At 42.3% G+C, this 20,268-nt stretch overlaps 3 protein-coding genes across 5 annotated transcripts; all 3 read right to left on the minus strand.

Moving 5' to 3' along the window:
* Window positions 1-2,669: 2,669 nt before the first annotated feature.
* Window positions 2,670-7,807, minus strand: LOC121183909 (selectin P). The gene is made up of 15 exons (XM_041041216.1): window positions 7,697-7,807; window positions 7,532-7,607; window positions 7,062-7,448; window positions 6,861-6,968; window positions 6,584-6,769; window positions 6,295-6,486; window positions 5,567-5,752; window positions 5,246-5,431; window positions 4,959-5,144; window positions 4,663-4,848; window positions 4,345-4,530; window positions 3,868-4,056; window positions 3,593-3,781; window positions 3,211-3,333; window positions 2,670-3,105 (listed from the first exon to the last, which is right to left on the minus strand). The coding sequence occupies exons 2-15, from the start codon at window positions 7,605-7,607 to the stop codon at window positions 3,041-3,043; spliced, it is 2,445 nt and encodes an 814-aa protein (XP_040897150.1). The 5' UTR covers window positions 7,697-7,807; the 3' UTR covers window positions 2,670-3,040.
* A 224-nt stretch (window positions 7,808-8,031) lies between these two features.
* LOC121183910 (E-selectin-like) lies at window positions 8,032-11,066 on the minus strand. 3 transcript variants are annotated; one of them, XM_041041220.1, is made up of 8 exons: window positions 10,939-11,066; window positions 10,789-10,847; window positions 10,276-10,671; window positions 10,089-10,193; window positions 8,978-9,055; window positions 8,657-8,746; window positions 8,536-8,557; window positions 8,032-8,397 (listed from the first exon to the last, which is right to left on the minus strand). In XM_041041220.1, exons 2-8 carry the CDS (start codon window positions 10,814-10,816, stop codon window positions 8,352-8,354), a joined length of 765 nt encoding a protein of 254 aa, XP_040897154.1. In that variant the 5' UTR covers window positions 10,817-10,847; window positions 10,939-11,066; the 3' UTR covers window positions 8,032-8,351. The 3 variants fall into 3 exon arrangements, with proteins under 3 accessions (XP_040897154.1, XP_040897152.1, XP_040897151.1); XM_041041218.1 differs by having other exon boundaries at window positions 9,023-9,157; XM_041041217.1 differs by having other exon boundaries at window positions 8,978-9,157.
* A 3,335-nt stretch (window positions 11,067-14,401) lies between these two features.
* On the minus strand, window positions 14,402-19,253 carry LOC121182827 (E-selectin-like). The gene is made up of 14 exons (XM_041039438.1): window positions 19,156-19,253; window positions 18,944-19,022; window positions 18,406-18,810; window positions 18,103-18,207; window positions 17,809-18,000; window positions 17,468-17,659; window positions 17,139-17,324; window positions 16,854-17,039; window positions 16,470-16,655; window positions 15,984-16,169; window positions 15,552-15,758; window positions 15,264-15,443; window positions 15,021-15,150; window positions 14,402-14,912 (listed from the first exon to the last, which is right to left on the minus strand). Exons 1-14 carry the CDS (start codon window positions 19,156-19,158, stop codon window positions 14,852-14,854), a joined length of 2,298 nt encoding a protein of 765 aa, XP_040895372.1. The 5' UTR covers window positions 19,159-19,253; the 3' UTR covers window positions 14,402-14,851.
* Between the last annotated feature and the right edge of the window lie 1,015 nt (window positions 19,254-20,268).

Here is a 20,268-nt window from a genome sequence, read left to right on the forward strand (position 1 = left end):
GCTCCCATCTCTAGCCTCCACAAGCAAGGGTCTCCTCTGTCGGGGTGGCTACAGATGGGAGCCTTGCGGCTGCGGCTCCCATCTCTAGCCTCCACAAGCAAGGGTCTCCTCTGTCGGGGTGGCTACAGATGGGAGCCTTGCGGCTGCGGCTCCCATCTCTAGCCTCCACAAGCAAGGGTCTCCTCTGTCGGGGTGGCTACAGATGGGAGCCTTGCGGCTGCGGCTCCCATCTCTAGCCTCCACAAGCAAGGGTCTCCTCTGTCGGGGTGGCTACAGATGGGAGCCTTGCGGCTGCGGCTCCCATCTCTAGCCTCCACAAGCAAGGGTCTCCTCTGTCGGGGTGGCTACAGATGGGAGCCTTGCGGCTGCGGCTCCCATCTCTAGCCTCCACAAGCAAGGGTCTCCTCTGTCGGGGTGGCTACAGATGGGAGCCTTGCGGCTGCGGCTCCCATCTCTAGCCTCCACAAGCAAGGGTCTCCTCTGTCGGGGTGGCTACAGATGGGAGCCTTGCGGCTGCGGCTCCCATCTCTAGCCTCCACAAGCAAGGGTCTCCTCTGTCGGGGTGGCTACAGATGGGAGCCTTGCGGCTGCGGCTCCCATCTCTAGCCTCCACAAGCAAGGGTCTCCTCTGTCGGGGTGGCTACAGATGGGAGCCTTGCGGCTGCGGCTCCCATCTCTAGCCTCCACAAGCAAGGGTCTCCTCTGTCGGGGTGGCTACAGATGGGAGCCTTGCGGCTGCGGCTCCCATCTCTAGCCTCCACAAGCAAGGGTCTCCTCTGTCGGGGTGGCTACAGATGGGAGCCTTGCGGCTGCGGCTCCCATCTCTAGCCTCCACAAGCAAGGGTCTCCTCTGTCGGGGTGGCTACAGATGGGAGCCTTGCGGCTGCGGCTCCCATCTCTAGCCTCCACAAGCAAGGGTCTCCTCTGTCGGGGTGGCTACAGATGGGAGCCTTGCGGCTGCGGCTCCCATCTCTAGCCTCCACAAGCAAGGGTCTCCTCTGTCGGGGTGGCTACAGATGGGAGCCTTGCGGCTGCGGCTCCCATCTCTAGCCTCCACAAGCAAGGGTCTCCTCTGTCGGGGTGGCTACAGATGGGAGCCTTGCGGCTGCGGCTCCCATCTCTAGCCTCCACAAGCAAGGGTCTCCTCTGTCGGGGTGGCTACAGATGGGAGCCTTGCGGCTGCGGCTCCCATCTCTAGCCTCCACAAGCAAGGGTCTCCTCTGTCGGGGTGGCTACAGATGGGAGCCTTGCGTGTTTTTTTCTTTTTCAGTTTTTTTTTTTCAATTTTTTTTTTTTTTTTTTTTTAAGATACTGAAATAATTTTTGTATGGATTTCCTTTAAAAATGATGTTCATTTCAAGAACATTAAAGTAGATAAAACAGTTACATGAACAATACATATTTGAACACTTGAATTTTGAACTGTTTTTATGGATCTCATTTTAAATGAAGGAGGAAATCAGCACATTTCGGTCAGACCTTTACTATTGCAACTTGTCAGTTGGTCTGGATGCAAAGATGAAAGATGCCAGTTAGCAAATCAGGGCCAAAGAAGAGAACATGTTTTGTTTTGTTTTGTTTTTTTATATATATATAACAAAATTAATTAAAACTATTCAGTCTAACTTAACGATGTAGTTAAACATGGTGCCAAAGCCAAGAATTTAAACTTAGCAGAACGCCCAAGAATGTCTGTCACAACCCCACAACTGAGGCATCACAAGCCCAGGATGTCCACTTAAAAGGACAGTACGATTGAGATAGATTCTATAAATGATATTTTGACCTAGGGATCACAGACTCGTGTCCCCCACAGAGGACAAAAATGAATTGGCGGGTCTCAGGAGGATAAGGCTTCCAGCAGCAGTGGGTGGGACGAGAAAATTAATCAAACCTTGATCATACGGTCACAGTGGGTAGCAATAACCTCATTATTATTCTGACGGTAGCCAAACAGTTTCCTGTCAACAGTTCTGTTATTTATTGCACCCTTCATGCCAGCCATAGGCCACAAACCCTCTGTCTTTTAACCGCTATAATTGGCTTCATGCTGTTACAGCGCCAAGACAGATGCACACGCTTTGCTGAAGATGCTCCATTGGCCATTTGCACGTATTTAAAGTGTGGGGGCATATTTCTGCTGCATTATTGGCACAGATACACAAGGATGATTCTGTACTGCAAACACAGGCTTTGAGTAGATTTCTTCATAAATCTGACAATTCATTTACACCTTAATCTGTTGTACAAAATATATATCATTCTTCATATATAATGCCACGTAAGTCTCCAGACAGACAGTTTATTCTGTAGTTACTGTGGGGGTAGTAAATTGCCCCTCAGTGTTGGATCATGGCCCAGCGTGACACATTGGGCTGAGACTGATAATAGATCACCTCCTCACCACTCTGTGACAGGAGCTTTCTGGCCACGAAATGTGCTAAATTGACACTTTGTGACAGTTTGGCCATTTGAGTGGTTCTCTGCCACTTCCCCGACCAACCCCACAAAGTTCACAATATGAACTTCTATTATGGAGGAAGTCATATGTGGGTAACCAGAGCCACATCACACTAGACATTGCTGAAAGTATGCCAACACTGATCAAGAGCATAATGTGCAGAAGTTGGTGAGTCAGCTAAAAAAAAAAAAAGCAATAATGAAGTAAGCATGGTTATAATTTATTGACAATTTAAGAGATAAGACAATTTAAGGAATGTACAAGCAAGAAACAAAGCAAAAGCTGCACACAAACTTTACTGTAGGTCTATCGTGCATGATTTGTTTTGTTTTTTTGATAATAAAAAAAGGGCTTTTCATGCAAAATGTGTAAAAGTTGATTTCTAAGCTAAATTTTAAAGCCAGAATGTAAATTAAAATTACAGTTAATGTGAAATCAACATCCAATCATCCAACATTTTGGTAGTCTCAAACTAAAACTACCAAGCTTCACATAATAATAAGAGCAAACGTTAAGTTGCAGTATTTGAAATGATTTCCTAAAGAAATTAAAAGTGTCAAAAAGGAACAAAAAATATATTCAGCTCTCAAATGCTGGATTCTCTCTTTCTTCCCATGATGGCACATCATGTATGATTGCATTTTCTGCAAAGATCAGAAAATAGTATGAGGAATACAATCTGTATGCTACATCATTATGTGTGTATGTATATGTGTGAAATTGTGTAATATCATTACAGTAGGTCTCACCTCTTTTCTTAAATAGTATCCATAACAAAGATAACAAAGCCAGCCCTATCAGGACAACTGGCACGACAACAGAGGCCACCCCAACTCCACCATGCATCAACATGGTAGTCCCCACTGGCATACCTTTCACAGGAACACATAAAAATTCCAGTGAACACGAGATTTTAACTTTAACTGTCTTTTTCTCATTGCACATTTCCTGTCGTGTTGTGTGTCATTATGTGTGTTTTTTATGATTTTTTCTTTTTAAATCCTTCCGTGAATAAATAACCACCACCATTCTCATATAGCAAAGAGTGTTCATACATACCTATACCAGAAAATACTGTAATTTCTTGAAAAAGTAAACAAAGGGTCATTTTTAATTCCAAAAGTGATTTACCTGTACAGTTAGGCAGACTGTCACTCCAAAACCCAGAGGAGGAGCAAAGCAGCTCCTTTGTGCCATTCAGGAAGAACCCATCTTCACAGGTAAAGAGACACTGAGAGCCAAAGCTGAAATTCCCCAGAGGGTGGGAGCAGTTCATAGACAGGGCTAAAGTCAAGGTATGGATGGCCTCACACTGTACCGCTGGAAAGAACAGAAATTGTAGTTAGAGCAGCTGTTTGAACACCAGACTCAAAATGAATACATTTACGGTAATGCTGGGAACTCACGCTGGCAAGTGGGTAGATCCTGACTCCAGTGGCCTGAATTGTTGCATGTCATTGTTGGAGTTCCTCTCAGCCAGAAACCCTCATTGCATTCAAAGTTGCAGTGGGAATCATAGCTGAAAGGGGAGTGTGGATGGGTACAGTTCATCCTCCCATGTTGTGGAGCATTGGCCAATAGGGGGCATGGACGTGCTATAGATAACATTGAACATAATGTATGACCACCAGCTGCGGGGCAAACACAGCTCATCATGTGAAGCAAAGTGGTAAAAAAGGAGGCTATCTCCTAGACCTAAATACTGATTCCACATTTGAGAAGTTAATGGCATTACTTTTCTGTTGCTTATGATACAAATAAATGCATGGATAATTGCATGCACACGAACCCATATTCTAAAAAAACAAGTGTACCATACTGTACAACATGCCCAGTAGGGGGTAATATCTGCAAAGTGCAGCGCTCATGTTCTGATTTATTACCCAGACAGTGGGCTATTTCTCGGCTCCATGTGCCCAGAGAGGTGCACTCAGTGTCTGCTGTTCCATTCAGGACAAAACCCTCCTCACAGGTTGATGTGCACCGAGAGCCAAAACTGAACTCTCCATGGGGATCAGAGCAGGATAAAGAGCCATGAGATGGAGGGTCGAGAGAGGGACATCTCTTAGCTGAGGGAGAAACAGAGACAGAGAAGGAGATATTCAAAAGCTTTGCTTGGTAAAGAGGTACAGTCATGCAATCTAAACCATTCAAGTATAATACAGGGACTTATATTTTTGGGTTTTTTTTTGTTAATTTACCCAAGCAATGTGGGATGTCTGCGCTCCACAAGCCTAGAGAGGTGCACTCTGTTTCAGCTGTCCCATTCAGGAGAAAGCCCCCCTCACAGGTTGACGTGCACTGAGAACCAAAACTGAACTCTCCATGGGGATCAGAGCAAACTAAGGAGCCGTAGGTTGGAGTGGTCAGAGGGGGACATTTTGTAGCTGGTGGGGAACAAAGAGAGGAAGAGTCCAACAAGATATTTTAGTTTTATGTGGTGCCAGAATGTTATCTAAACCATGATATAACAAACTGAGTCAGACATTTTATTTACCTAAGCAATGTGGGATGTCTGCACTCCACATGCTCAGAGAGGTGCACTCTGTTTCAGCCGTCCCATTCAGAAGAAAACCCTCATCACAGGTTGACTTGCACCGTGAACCATAACTAAAGGAACCATTTGGGTCAGAACAGGACAGGGACCCATGAGGGGGAGAAGTTATGCGACTGCACTTCTTAGCTTCAAGGACAAAAGACAAGGAAAGACCAGTTACAAAAACACACACAAAAAAAAAACTTTACTGACTGTTTACTTCATCACTTAGTCATCTGTGGTCATACCCTGGCAGACAGGAAGTGTGTGAGTCCAGTTGCCCTGTGAAGAACATTTTGTCATGTTTGTGCCAATCAGACTGAATCCTTCTTCGCATTGCATGGTACATATTGAGCCATAGCTGTACACTCCTAAAGGGTCTTGGCATTGCACGGAGGCATGGGGTGGAGCCTCTAGACTGTTGCACTGTACCACTGGAGAAGAACAAAACGCTATTATTCATGAGCGCAGTGGACAATTTTGTCTATTTTCAGGAAACTTGTGTTGCTTTCAGAGAACCGATGAAAGCTCTGTAAACAGAAGAATCACTCAGAAATTCTGTGACCCACCTGTGCATGTAGGTGTAGGTTTGTTCCACTGTCCTGAGGTCAGACAGGTGAGTACGTCATCTCCAGACAGGTAGTAGCCTTCCTGGCAGGTGAAGTAACACCGCGAGCCGACAGAGAGAGGCTCCAGAGCGTGCTCGCAGGTCATGTTGCCCGTACCAGGAAAGAAAATGGTGGAGCACTTTTTTACTGTGGTGGGATACAGATATCACACAAAGCCCACTCAATACAAATCAGCATCCTTTCGAAATATATCAGTTTGGACCACTGTGTATTGTGACTCTACGTTTATACACATAGCATGAGCATGAGGTGTTGGCGTGAATAATCATGCTGACATAATTTATAGCAAAAGAAAACAGTAACTGCCCAGCCACATTAAATCACAATATTGTTTGTCCAATGCAGACATAAATGAGTGTGAAGTAAAGTGATGACAGGTGTGACCTGCCTCTGATCTGCTTTGCAGTCTCGACAGGATGTGACTACACACTGAGGGCAGATAAGTATTAGTTAAAGGTGCCAATCTGTCTCTTAGCAGGGTTCAAGTAACACAAAAAGGGAAGTCACGGGAAAAGCATTTCACAAGTAATGTTCACATAGGACTTCACAGATTGCATACTGTTATAAACATTAAATCGTTACATTTTTAATCAGGTTAAGCTAATCATCAAGTTGAAAACTGCATTTGGTCTAATTTTACTATTTAAAGGTAAAGACAGTCACGTTACTTGTGCATGCTGGGACGCTAGCTGTCCACTGGCCAGTGTGGTCACAAAGTATCTGGCCCTCTCCACTGAGCTCATAGCCTTCATCACACCTGGCCTCACAGGTGGAGTTGTAGCTGTAAGGTGCGATGGGGTGGCTGCAGTTCATATGACCTCCACTGATGCTGGTGTGGTTCAGCGCTGGGCACTGTTCAGCTACAATAGGCAGTAAAAATTGTTTTCCTTGTAACTTTGACATCTGAAATAACAAATAATAAAATATTTTGACACTGCTGATATCCACTGGCCATACCTTGACACAAAGGAAGTGGGTGGCTCCAATTTCCACTAGTTTGGCAGAACAGTTGGGGTGCGCCTACCAAACGAAAGCCAAGTTCACAGTGGAAATGGCAGGAAGAGTTGAAATGATCAGACCCATAGGGATGGAAACAGTGGTGAGAACCATGTTCTGGATCCAGCAAGGGTTTGCATGTGATTGCTGAAGAGGGAAAGAAACAAAACAAAAATATATTATTTAATTAATCACAGGAAGAGGTCATGACCAGTTTCAGTATTATGACATTGCTCACCCTCTTCACAGCGTGGCCCAAGGAAACCAGGGTGGCACTGGCAGGTATAGTTCCCTACGGTCTCTACACAGTCTGCATGTGCACTGCAGGAATCTTGTGTACAAGAAGCTACATACAGAAAGAAAGAAATCTTACATGCTATGATAAGTCTACAGGAGTAGCATGTATCTGTCAAACAACATGAGTGAGAGAGTGGTTTACCAGAGTAGCAGACTGTTCCCTTCTTATTGCGGCATTTCTCATTGTTCCATTTGCCTGTATCTTTCTCCCTCTTAATGTAAATCTCCACACAGTCCTGACCCACTATGTTGTCTGGCTCCTCTGGTGCCCAGTTCTGAGTGTCTTCTGTCACATTCTTGTTTGTTCCTGCACAGATCCAGACTCCAGACACTTTGTGAATGCCTATCCAGTAATATTTTTGGTTAAATGGCAGCAGATTGTTGACAAAGTCAGACTCCTCCTGGTTCTGGATGGTCACCATGTCTGTGAAATGCTGCTGGCACCACTGGCGGGCCTCAACCCATCTCCGGTTTGGACTGGTGCTGTAGTTGTAGGTCCATGCCTGTGCTCCTCCTCCACTGCTCAGGTCTAAGATTAGGTACATGGACAATGAGACAAAAATGACCTGTTGAAACAAAGAGTTTGGCACTTGTAGGATTATGCAGACTTACCTTGAGTAAATACAATCAGTGCAGCTATCAGTGCCCTGTGATGGAGACTTTGTCTAATAACTGATGCTTGACACATCTGAAAAAAGAGAATTTTTTTTCACATAATTGCACATAAGTGTGAATGTAAAGTATGTATTCACACATGTATGAATGAATGCCACTTGCCCTGAGAGTCCACAGGTCTTGCCCTTTGATCTGTCTTCAGTCACTAATTCACTCCACTTTGCTGACGATCAATGGTAAAATGGTATTAATTGTCCCTGAGGGAGTGAGGCAATGACTAATTCCGTAACATCACTTGCCATAACTTCCCTTCAGGAAGGGCACCACTCCACCACCCATAACACTCTGGAAAGCGTGCACACACACACACACTCTCTCTCTCTCTCTCTCTCTCTCTCTCTCTCTCTCTCTCTCTCTCTCTCTCTCTCTCTCTCTCCAACTCTCTCTTCCCCATCTCTCTCTTACATAAAGTTCTAAAATATTTTGTTGATTTAAATGTTGTTTATTTACATTTATTGTTAACAAATTAACAGTATCACATGAATGCAAACTCCAGTGTTATTAAATGCATGTTTTGAGATTACATATACACAGCCTGATAATAAACCATCACATACACTATTCATGCAGTGTATTCAAATTAAGCTTTGAGATATAGTACATTAGACAAAATGTTTAACTGACATGTCTTGGCATATAGTCTAAGCAGCCAGTGACTGCAGCTATACTTATTAACAATGAACTATAATTAATATAACTTCATTTGGGTTGTTACAGATCTATTTTAACAAGACATAAATGAAGTTCCAGTTGTCCGTCATCCATGCACCTCACTGGATGGACTTGTCTCTTCTTCAGGCTGCCTATGAAGGACAAGTGGATTGACACTTACTCAACATTTTTGTAAATGGACCTTTTAAATGTTAAAGATCACATAAGATCACATATGGTGCATAAATGGGTGCAACAGCTTTGAACAAACGCCCAATTTCAACACTGACCTTACTTGGGTAAGTTTCTTTCCTGTGAGAAAGGAAAAGACAAACCGATCACTATTGATGTGTTGCAATAAGATTGCATGGTATCTCTAATTTCTATAAAGCGTAATTGAGAAACACTGACTTTTTCTATGTTTCATCCAGCAAAAACAGATGCAGCAGAAGCCTGAGAAAGCACCACACCCAGCCACAGCCAGCAGAGCCTGTTTGTAGACTGAGAAAAATCAAACAGTCATTTATATTGTGTCATACAATACTTGACAGTGTGACATTTTCTTCTAAACAAGCTACAACTACTACTTCTACATCTGTGGTTGCCCATTATAACATCAAATTATGATTCAGAAGCAGCAAAACCAGCTCTATGAATATCAGCCTTGATTTTAATGTATTTGTTCTTATTTTCAAATATTTTAAAAACCTTTATGTAACTCCAAATAATTACTTGTACAAATAGGTCTTGGACCACTCCAGGACCCAGTGGCCTCACAGGTAATAGATGTTGGGCTTGTCAGCAGGAAGCCTGGGGGACATGTAAGTTCACAGGTTGAGTTAAATGTCTGGTTTCCTCCCGAGCAGTTAAAGTGTCCGTAAGCAGGCTGTGGCGGATGGGGGCATTCCACAACTGTGGGCAAAAAGAGGTTAAACAGGTTAAATAAACAGGGATGCAGTTATGCAAAGCCAAAGATAGCATTCTATTGTGAAAATGCTACATTTTTTACACCACATACATCCTGATGTAAGTATTTTGATCAGTGTTTTGAACACGGCCCTCAGCTTGGCCTCAGGAAACAGAGGAAACAGATGCAGGGCTAATGATGACCATGCGAAAACTCTGGCAAAAAATGCAATGTTCTGAAGAAGAGCACAATGAAGAGAGTCAACTTGTCACATCCAGGGGCACCAGAGGCAGACACAGAGGAGGCGGGCAGGAACAGTCCAGCTTTTCAATCATGAGATTCAAACTTACGGGCAAAACAGACAGTTACAGAACAGAAACGCATGAACACAGGAATGACAAAAAGGTGAACCATCTACGAATGTGAGTGGAGGGCAGGAATATATAGTCTATGGCTGCAGATGAGAAAGGTGAGGTGGGTGTTGCAGACATGGATGGGTTAATTCGCAAGGAGAACAGGCGCACAGATGGACTGGGAAGGCCAGGTGACAGTACTGGAGGGAACATTATTTTTTGTGTCCACCTGATGAATGTGAGTCAGACTGTTTGGAACTGCTGGATGACAATGGACCTTTCAGTAAACCCCTCCCCTGAGAAGTGATTATTCAATCATAAATTAGCAACCCTAAACACGGTTGCAAGTAGTTAAGGTGAGCATGTTAGCACTGGTTGTTATATATGGTTACTGGTACATAATCTCTTCATAGCCAGTATGGAAAGGACGAACAATCACATTCCCCCAGAATCGGTTTTATTGTACACATCGGCATTGGTTAACCCATACTTTAAATAAACATCACCTATGGTAAGAACAATAATAATATTGTAATTCTGCTCTAACAATTGGTGACTTGCTTTCAAAGAGTTCTCTCCTCACCTGTTTGGCACCTGTGTCCCTTAAAGCCCAGTTCACAGTGGCAGGTTATGTTTTCTGTGGTCTCCTTGCATGTTCCTCTGCCACATGAGGTTGCATTACATTGGGCTGTAAAGGAAATGTGCAATACTAAAACCTCTACCATTTCTGAAACTGTAACAATCTTTAAAAACAATCTGCTTTTACGTACCTTCATAACAAACAACGTATTTTTGGTTGGAGCATTTTTCATCATTCCACTTCCCTCGGTTTTTATTTGTGTTGACGTAGATCTCCACACAAAACTCTGTGCTGTGGTTGTTGTTGGGCTCGTTTTCTGCCCATGACTCATTTCCAACCCATGTGCTGTTATTCCCAACCCAGGTCCAAGTTTCATTCATGTGGTTTTTGGTGATTCCAATCCAATAATATGGACTCCCAGATCGATTTGGTAGCAGGGAGACCAGATAATCATTCTCTTCCTGACTTTGGATTACCACCATGTCTGTGTAATGGGTCTTGCAATACTGTCGGGCCTGGGTCCAGTTCATGGTTGTATCTGTGTAATGATATTTCCAGCCCAAAGTAGTTGCAGCTAAGGAGCTACCTAATAGGATAAAAGGATGACAATTCACCATCAGATGTGACAGAGCTCATGCACGGTTATGAGTCACATCAACTCAGCAATTATGCATACTGCCATAGTAATAAAACTAACACTCACCAAGGAGGACGATTAGTGTCAACTTCATTTTCAGTGAGCGACCTACAATCACCAGTTCTCTGTCAAAAAATAAATAAATAAATAAATAAAAATTTAACTATCAATGAATATCATCATGAAAATTAACTGATTAAGAAATTACTTACTTACCCAGAATTGGTATTGTCATATACTGACAAAATGTTTTCTAAGTTTAAAACACCACTAGACTTAAATCATAATTTTTCTCCTTGTATCAAACTTAAATCATTGTACCACAGCAGCACAGTAAGTGAATGTTAATGTGCTGAGACCAGGGATCAGTGTCAGACTTTTATATTTCACTTGGGTTATTCAATCAGACATTATCATAGAATACCTGGATGTTTACTGTACAGTGTGAATGCACTGGCTGAGTGACTGGCTTAATGACTTATTATACTTCTGCTGACCTTTTGGGAAATGTGACCTGCTGTTTGTAAAGTTGTTATTTTTTTTCAGTAAAAAAAAAAAAATCCACATAAAAGTGAAACACAGTGAGGGCTGCTGGTAAACTTTGGAGCCAACACAACGAAATAGCCTGTAAAATGATTCAGAATTGGCCCAAAATGGCTGTACACTGACTGTACATTGTATGATATCTTGTCTTTCAGTGTTCTGCATTTTTAGCGACACTGTTGCCCTGCATCCTGACATGTTATGAATTCATGTTTTTAACAGCAACAAATTACTGAGAGACAGAGCGCCCACACTGTTGCCTTCATCTGATGTAAGACATCATCAGACTTATTTCTGGTCCCATTAAAGTGCTGACATAGAAGACTCTAAATTCTTTAGGGCAAATAACAGTGATGGTCTGTAAAACAGATTACCCCAGCAATAAATCCTTTCCTCCATGCATATCTCTTACTGTTATTCAGCTGTTCTGCTCTGTCCTGACCTGTGTAAGTGGGGGTGACAAAGACAAGAGGTCTGTGTCGCATTTGGAAAAGGTCCTTCCTGAACCCTTGAAAAAACAAATGATGTTCTGCAATGTCAGGATAAATCTCACTGCTCAAAGTGTGGGAATGGTGCTGTGTGTGGGACTGATCGCTGAACTTTTGTACTGGTGTGTCAGGATAGTGACATATTTCTTTTTTTAACTGACAGCAGATACAGCACATTCAGAAAGTATTCAGACCTCTTCGCTTTTTTCACATTTTATTATGTTGCAGCCTCATACTAAAATTATTTAAATCCATTTTTCCCCTCATCAGTCTACGCTCAATAACCCGTGATAACCAGTGGTGGTTTTTGGCATGGGTGAAGCGGACAGCCATCACATGGTGTCACATCCAGAAAATTCTGTTATGTTCTTGTTTTCTGTCTGTCTTGTGATTTCCACTTTTATTTTGTAACCTGTTCTCCCTTTGTGTTTCAGGTAGCTTGCCCTTCCTCTTGTGTTTCGGCTCGTCTGATTGTTTCCACCTGTTCCCCATTACCTAGTGCGTATATATTTTCCGCGTCTCCCTTTGTCCTGTGCCAGTTCGTCTTGTCATTTTGTGAGAGAACCAGCGCCTATTCCATGTTAAGTATCCTGCCAAGTCAGGTCTAGTATTGCATTGATTGCATTGACCCCCCCCCAGTACTGCCCCTGCCCCTTCGGTCACGGTGCTCTGCCTTGTACAGCAGTACAATTAGACACATGCTATGACATGCATGGGAGTACAGGTCAGTGGATCATTTACCAACTGGTTTTGGTTTTTATCTTCAGTGCAATAACTTCTTTAATGAACAGAGATGACTGAATGATTTTTATGTTCATAGCTGTTTGTCACCTGTCTTGTCGGTAGGCAATATACTTGATGGAGAGGGAACCTGATCTCATCTTTGTCAAGGAGGAGCCATATGATGATCATTCCATTGGCCAGCAGATTTGTTTCACAGATAACAAGAAAAGAAAGTTTGCTTCAAAAAAAACTAAACAAATCATTGAAATCCTGATAGTTTCTGTGATTTAACTGCATTTATTCTCATTTAACAGTTGGAATTTCTGAGGAGGCCAACATGCTTCATAGATCTGTTGATGAGCTGCGGCTTCACTCAGGGGACTTAAACAACTTCCCGATGGTGGCTGACACAAACAGAACAATGCACACAGCCAACAATTATGGACAGGTTAGTAGGTGATGCAACAATGAGTACACAAATCCTCCTTCACGGGCACTCTCATGCTCCTCTCTCATCTGTGCGATGCATCCCCAGCAGGCCCGAGATCCTGTGCACTCTCATCTCAGTCAGGGTGCTGTCTATACATGCAAATGCTGTTGGGGCATGCTGGGAGATGGGGACGGCTCCCACACTCTCCATAAAGCCACCCAGCACCTTGAGTCAGGTTACCGTCTATACATGCATATGCTGTTGGTTTCAAGTGGATTTCTAATAATAATAATAATAAAAGACCGTGTTTGTTATTTGGCATGGCTGATTGTAACCCTGCATAAACTTCACTTATATTTTGTGTTGTGAAACATTGAAATGGTGCTGGTACATTCATGAGATGTGCTCTACAAATACACACTGATGTCATTTTCACATTGTACTGGTGCAAATACAGATTATATCATGGTATGTTTTGGACTTGGTTGTTAAATAGGTTTATGTGTACGTGGGTAAAGAGGGTGTGCTTGAAGAACAGGGCAGTGGGTGTGCTTGTGTAACTGTTTATGAGTTTTTATTAAGAAATAACAGTTTTTCTACAGTTTTTGGACTCAGTTGGTTTCTTACTGACAAGACAGGTGACGAACAGCTATGAACAAAAAAATCTGTTCACTAAAGAAGTTATTGCACTGAAGATGAAAACCAAAACCAGTTGGTAAATGATCCACTGACCTGTACTCCCATGCTTGTCATAGAAGCAGGCTCCATTGTATCTTTTCTGTGAGAGAGGTGTTTCTCTTCTCTCCAAAAGTCCATACATGCAAAAAATACAGAAAATTGTTTTTTATGTATGTACATATGTATGTATGCTGGTGATTTCTTCTCATGTAAATGTTTTTTTTTTGGGGGGGGGGGGGGGGGGGGGGGGGGGGGCATGGTGGCCTCTTGGACATTACTGTACAGAGCGGCACCGTGACCCAGGGGGCATGGTGGTCTGGTGGCATGGTTTTGTACTAATTACTTAGTAATTAGTTGAAGCACCTTTGGCAGTGATTACAGCCTCGAGTCTTCTTGCAACAAGCTTTGCACAGATGGATTTGGACATTATCTGTATTTTCGTATTTTTGTTTTCTTCTTTGGTTCAAGTCAGGGCTCTAGTTGGGACACTGAAGCACATTCACAGCGTTGTCCCAAGTCAATCCTGAATTGTCTTGGTTGTGTGCTTAGGTTAACTGTCCTGTTGGAAGGTGAACCTTTAGGCTTGTCTGAGGTCCTGAACTGGCTTGGGTTTTGCTCTGATATGCACTGTCAGCTGTGAGACCTTATATGGACAGGCGTGTGCCTTTCCTTTTCTTTATGTCAAAAGTTTTTCCTTTTTTATTAAATCTAAAATTTTGTTTTCACTTTCACTCACTCACTCTGAATAGTTTCTGAATGTAGTGTACAGGCCATGATACTGAAAGATGGATAAAAATGACGAAAAGCAAATTATAGTTTAAAGGTTTATTATAAACAAAAGTCAGCCCTGCTTTACACATTCAGCAATAGTGATAAACATTTCAAACGCATTAACCATCTCTTAAATAAATAGTACATAAATACTGACATCAATATTGTGATTATTCACTAAGAATTCACAGTTCTGAAATAACATGGTAATTCACCCACAGTGTTATGTAACATTTACAGTAACATGAATGGAGCCACATTTCCAGCAACTTCATAAAGCTGTAGAACAACATGTTCAATATAAAACTCCTCTTGGGAGAAAATACATGTCTGAACAACATTTACAGTGCAGATAAAGGATCTTTTTAAAAAAATCAACAAAACATGATACAACTCTGACATACTATTATGTAACTATAATGCCCTGTGACTCATATACAGTTGTGTTGAATATATTTAGTTGTCCTTAGTTGCCTTTGAAGATTATGACTGTATTTTAGAGGAGGCTGTCAGTGCTGTTTTTGTAGACCTGTGGAGGGGCCTCTATGTCGGAGTTGCTGCAAGAAAAGTCAAAAGAAGAGAATGAGTACTGAAATAAAAAAAAAAAACACTTATTTATTTTTAAAGAATATGTATGATTTAAGAAAAGTGAATGCTCATCTAACCTGTTCAGCTCAAACTTGGTTGCTTTCTTCTTCAGTCGTTTCAGGATCCACATGGCAACAGTCAGACCACTTAGCAGAGTGCCCCCTGCTGCCACACCAGATACAACGGCAATGTTCTGAGATGGGGAGGCTGTGGAAACATTATCAAATGTGAATTGTGTGACCATTTAAATGCATAGTTGTAGCTGAATCTTGTATTGTGTTTAAATTTCGCATAACATCAGTTTTGTGTCTTTCTTTTACCTTTGCAGGTGGGTCTCTCTCCAGTCCAGTTGCCGTGACGATCACAGGTCAGGAGCTCATGCCCATCTAATGAGTAATCTTGACTGCATGTGAAGGAGCACTGAGAGTTGTATATTGGCTCACTGTTTGAGCAGTTGATGTGGCCATTTTCAGGAGCCGTGAACAATGGGCAACTAATAACTGTTGGAAAAGAGAATGAGAATTTAGATCTTAATACATATTATATTATATTATACATATAAAGTAGTGCAGTGCAAATGATGCAGTTAAAATGGTACACATCTGTACCTGTGCAGGATGGTGGTGTGGTGCTCCATTGGCCTGGATGTTCGCACTCCATGCTTAGTGCACCTTTGAGCTCATAGCCTTCATCACAGCTAAAAGTGCAGGACATCCCAAGTGGATAGGAGGTGCCTGTAGAAACAGGTGAAGACAGAGAGGGGCTGCAGCTGATGTGGCCACTTGTTGGAATCTCGGGTACAGGGCATCTTGTTGCTACACAAGAAAGATGAAAGGCATGTCACAACATAGGACAAAATCAGAGTACAAATAGGCTGTGAAAGATTTAGGGGTTAGTAGTGTTGTATATACAGATCTATGTGAAAATGATGCTTCCATACCTTTGCAGGTATGTATGGCTTTACTCAAATTTTTTTTATTTGTTACAAAGGCACAAAATCATAAAGAAGGTGCTGGATTATATTTAAAGTGTGCCCTCACCTTCACAGCGAGGCATTGTCTCACTCCACTCAGCGGCTGATGTGCATGTCACACTGCTGGGGCCAACTAGACGGTAGCCAGGGGCACAGCTGAAGCTGCAGGTGTTTCCGTAGATGAACCTCTCATTTGCATGTCCACAGCTGACCACGCCATTCTCTAGCTTCTGGAGAGCAGGGCATTGAACAGCTGCAAAACAGAGGGGCAACAGTAGAGGTCAACAGCAGCCTTCTGATAAAATCATATAGTTTTTCCCTTATGATAACAAATGCAAAACAGAAAGAAATGTCCCAACATAGCATAGAATAAGAGTACAAATAGGCTGTGAAAGATTTAGGGGTTAGAAGTGTTGTATATACAGATCTATGTGAAAATAATGCTTCCATACCTTTGCAGGTATGTATGGCTTTACTCAAATTTTTTTTTATTTGTTACAAAGGCACAAAATCATAAAGAAGGTGCTGGATTATATTTAAAATGTGCCCTCACCTTCACAGCGAGGCATTGTCTCACTCCACTCAGCGGCTGATGTGCATGTCACACTGCTGGGGCCAACCAGACGGTAGCCAGGGGCACAGCTGAAGCTGCAGGTGTTTCCGTAGATGAACCTCTCATTTGCATGTCCACAGCTGACCACGCCATTCTCTAGCTTCTGGAGAGCAGGGCATTGAACAGCTGCAAAACAGAGGGACAACAGTAGAGGTCAACAGCAGCCTTCTGATAAAATCATATAGCTTTTCCCTTATGATAACAAATGCAAAACAGAAAGAAATGTCCCAACATAGCACAGAATAAGAGTACAAATAGGCTGTGAAAGATTTAGGGGTTAGAATATTGTATATGCAGATTTATGTGAAAATAATGCTTCCATACCTTTGCAGGTAGGTATGGCTTTACTCCATTGTCCATCCTGAGAACACTGAATGATGTCAGCTCCCTGCAGTTCAAAGCCCTCTTCACAGCTGAAGCTGCAGCTGGAGCCTGTCCACAGTTCAGTGGAAGACTGGCTGCACTTGGGGACCAGGTGAGCGTCTCCCTTTGGATTCTGGCAAGTGATGGCTAACAGGAAAATAAGAAAAAAAATTAACTTTTTAGTGTGTTTGTCACAAAGGCACAAAATCATAAAGAAGCTGGATTACATTTAAAGTGTGCCCTCACCTTCACAGCGAGGCATTGTCTCACTCCACTCAGCTGCTGATGTGCATGTCACACTGCTGGGGCCAACCAGACGGTAGCCGGGGGCACAGCTGAAGCTGCAGGTGTTTCCGTAGATGAACCTCTCATCTGCATGTCCACAGCTGACCACGCCATTCTCTAGCTTCTGCAGAGCAGGGCACTGAACAGCTGCAAAACAGAGGGGCAACAGTAGAGCTCAACAGCAGCCTTCTGATAAAATCATATAGCTTTTTCCTTGTGGTAACATATACAAAACAGATGTAGAATAATGGAGCTCCTGCAAAGTAAAAACATAAAAAATGCAGACATACCAACACAGGGTAGCTGTGAGGCATTCCAGCTTCCTGATGCTTCACATTGCAGAGTGGTAGATGACAGACCAGCTTGTGCATAGCCTTCATCACAGGTTAACACACAGGTGGACTGGTAGCTGGATGGACCTAGAGGATCGGAGCAATTGATGGATCCTCTTGTTGGACGAGACAGTTTCGGACACTGAACCACTGTAGATAACAGGACCATTAGTCAAAAACACATTACAGCACGTCTCATTACTGTGAAAATAAGATTCTGTTTCTCTGAATATAGTTACTTCAAATCAAAGTCATGTTTCAGTTTATTTTTTGCAGGTTTGCAATAGACCTCAACTCACGTTCACATGTAGGAGGCTGCTCTGACCAGTTTTTCGAGGCAGTACATCTCAGGGGTCTCGACATAGTCAGCTGGTATCCTTTCTCACAGGAATACTCGCACGAGGAATTGTAAGAGAAGTTTCCATACACATGAGTGCACTTTACACTTCCTTTATGTGGGACAGTCACCTCCGCTTTGTCGCACTGAACAACTACCAACAAAGAAAACAAGACACAATTAGATATTGAGTCCTGACTGTAATTGAGTCCAAGTAATGTAAACTTAAAACAAGTACATCACTGTATTTCCTCACCTTGCTCACACTTCTCTCCATAAAATCCTTCAAAACATGCACACTCGTGGCTGTTGATGGTTTCGACACATTCTCCATGGTAACATGAGTTATTCTTACAGGCAGCTGGGGAAATAAGAAGTACTCTCATATATTTTGCACAAAACATATTACTCTGAGCTTTTCTTTTTCATAACGCCTTCAATAAATACCAAATATGAGGTTAAATGAATAGATCCCCTTATATTGAACAAAAACTCAAAATCAAAACTAAGGCAGCTACAATGAACAGCCTTTGTATCCTAATCCCAAACTTTTGCTCACCTGTGTAACACAGAGCGGTCTTCAGTTTCTCGCATCTCTCATCATTCCACTTGCCTTGCTGCTGCTCCCTTTTAATGTACATCTCCACACAGTCCTCACTCGCCCCATTTTGCAGTTCATTCTTGCCATTGTTTGGTTCGCCTTTTGCCCAGTTGGTTGCTTCTGCTGTCAAAGCTTTGTTAGTGCCTACCCAGGTCCAGACATCATTGATCTTGCGGATCCCAATCCAATAGTAGGTGGGTTTCCTGGGCAGATAGTTGTTGAGATGCTTGATCTCCTCCTGGTTCTGGATGGCTACCATGTCTGTGTAGTACTCCTTGCACCACGCTCTAGCATCCTGCCAGTTCATGGTGGTGTCGGAGAAATGGTAAGACCAGCACTCTACACTGGTCCACATGCACAACACTGAGGATAGAAGACAGAACACGTTAGACTGTAGGCTAAGAAGGGTAAATTTGAAAAAGTAATGTCTAGAAGGATAAAGTTGGACATGGAAATGCTAAAGGTTTTCTCTGCACTTCTCTCTAAATTTACATACTTGAGAAAAGAAGCGTCAAGCTGATCCATGTGGAAGAGCTCTTAGACCCACAGGTCTGAAGTAATCCACAGAAAATTACCTGTAAAAAAAATTAAGTAAAGAGGATAAATTAAGATAAATTGATACCAGAGATCCATCTCTGACAACAAGCAAACAATGACATAATTTGGATTCAGGAGAAATGCATTTAAATCTAATATGTCTATACTCACCATTTTAAGTGGTATGTGTGACAACCTACAGAAGACTTATTTATTTAGTCTCAGTGCACTAAGGATGAGATGATTCTCATGTGATGATGAAGTGGCTGATGAAGTGGTATGAAAGCAGGCTCCTCAGCAGCCTGCTTTTATACCACTTCATCAGCCTGGTCCACGTTTACTGGAAGCTCACGTCACAATTGGGTTTTTCAGTGGAATTCCCCAGCCCCCCCCCCCCCCCCAACTACTATTCCATCCCACCGGAGCTTTTGGGAACTTTCCCTCTCTGTTTTCATCCTTTGTTGTTGCTGGTATTATCTGTTAATATTACTGTTTTCATCAGTTGTATCAATTTGTCACAGGGGGAAAAATAAGTACATTTTCTTGAGTACTGGATTTAAGTAACATTCAAGTTGTATTTGAGTATTTCCATTTTAGACTACTTTGTTCCTCCATCACATTTCAGAAAGAAATTGTGAATTCTTTACTTTTTACACACATTACACTTATTTGATTGTTACAGTTAGTAGTTACCTTTAAGATATAGATTTTCATCCAAAACACAATGAATTTGTCTTAGATTAATTTACTCAGCAAAACATACAGTATTTAGAACTGACTCCAGTGTTATCCTGTTACTTGGATTTGGACCTTTCAGATAATTTTTTAAAAATGAAAGTGAAAAGCCTCTTTTTTTTGGCAGCACTAACAAGTTTCCCCTGCGTCTGTAAAGCAATTTGGCTCCGAAAACTAAGCTTTGTGAGTGTGTCCAATGATTAATTATGGTTGACAAATGTTAAAAGCACCACAAAGAATACTGACAGAGAGTGATGACATCAAAGGACAGGACATGTCAAAGTATGTTCTTTTTTTTTTCTTTTTTCACCCTTTTTTTTTTTTTTGCTCATCAAAAGAAGAAAGAGGGAAAAAAAACAATGCTCTGGCAGCTAACAAACATTGTTACTGGTATTTCTTAAAGAGCATCCAGGGACAGGAAATGTGTGGTGTAGGAGCAGAGGCGCCTGCTGGCTGCTTCTGTTTCTAGAAGTGACAGTTCATATCCTTCCTCTCTGACCTGAAGCAGAAGACACTAGTTGCTGTTGCTTCACACCTCTTAACCTCCAC

The sequence above is a fragment of the Toxotes jaculatrix genome, chromosome 6 (genome assembly GCF_017976425.1).
Source record: "Toxotes jaculatrix isolate fToxJac2 chromosome 6, fToxJac2.pri, whole genome shotgun sequence".
Classification (NCBI taxonomy): Eukaryota; Metazoa; Chordata; class Actinopteri; family Toxotidae; genus Toxotes; species Toxotes jaculatrix.

What these genes read in the sequence shown, in the direction of transcription:
- LOC121183909 (XM_041041216.1), bottom strand. Translation starts at nt 7,607, where the DNA reads ATGTGTCAAGCATCAGTTATTAGACAAAGTCTCCATCACAGGGCACTG. An exon ending in CCCACTTCCTTTGTGTCAAG is followed by an intron (nt 6,487 to 6,583) that starts GTATGGCCAGTG and finishes TGCCTATTGTAG; the next exon opens with CTGAACAGTGCCCAGCGCTG. An exon ending in CACACTTCCTGTCTGCCAGG is followed by an intron (nt 5,145 to 5,245) that starts GTATGACCACAG and finishes TTGTCCTTGAAG; the next exon opens with CTAAGAAGTGCAGTCGCATA.
- LOC121183910 (XM_041041217.1), bottom strand. Translation starts at nt 10,816, where the DNA reads ATGAAGTTGACACTAATCGTCCTCCTTG. An exon ending in GACACTAATCGTCCTCCTTG is followed by an intron (nt 10,672 to 10,788) that starts GTGAGTGTTAGT and finishes TTATCCTATTAG; the next exon opens with GTAGCTCCTTAGCTGCAACT. An exon ending in GGGACACAGGTGCCAAACAG is followed by an intron (nt 9,158 to 10,088) that starts GTGAGGAGAGAA and finishes TTTTGCCCACAG; the next exon opens with TTGTGGAATGCCCCCATCCG.
- LOC121182827 (XM_041039438.1), bottom strand. An exon ending in GACAATGCCTCGCTGTGAAG is followed by an intron (nt 17,040 to 17,138) that starts GTGAGGGCACAC and finishes TTTTCCTGTTAG; the next exon opens with CCATCACTTGCCAGAATCCA. An exon ending in AGAGAGACCCACCTGCAAAG is followed by an intron (nt 15,151 to 15,263) that starts GTAAAAGAAAGA and finishes ATGTTTCCACAG; the next exon opens with CCTCCCCATCTCAGAACATT.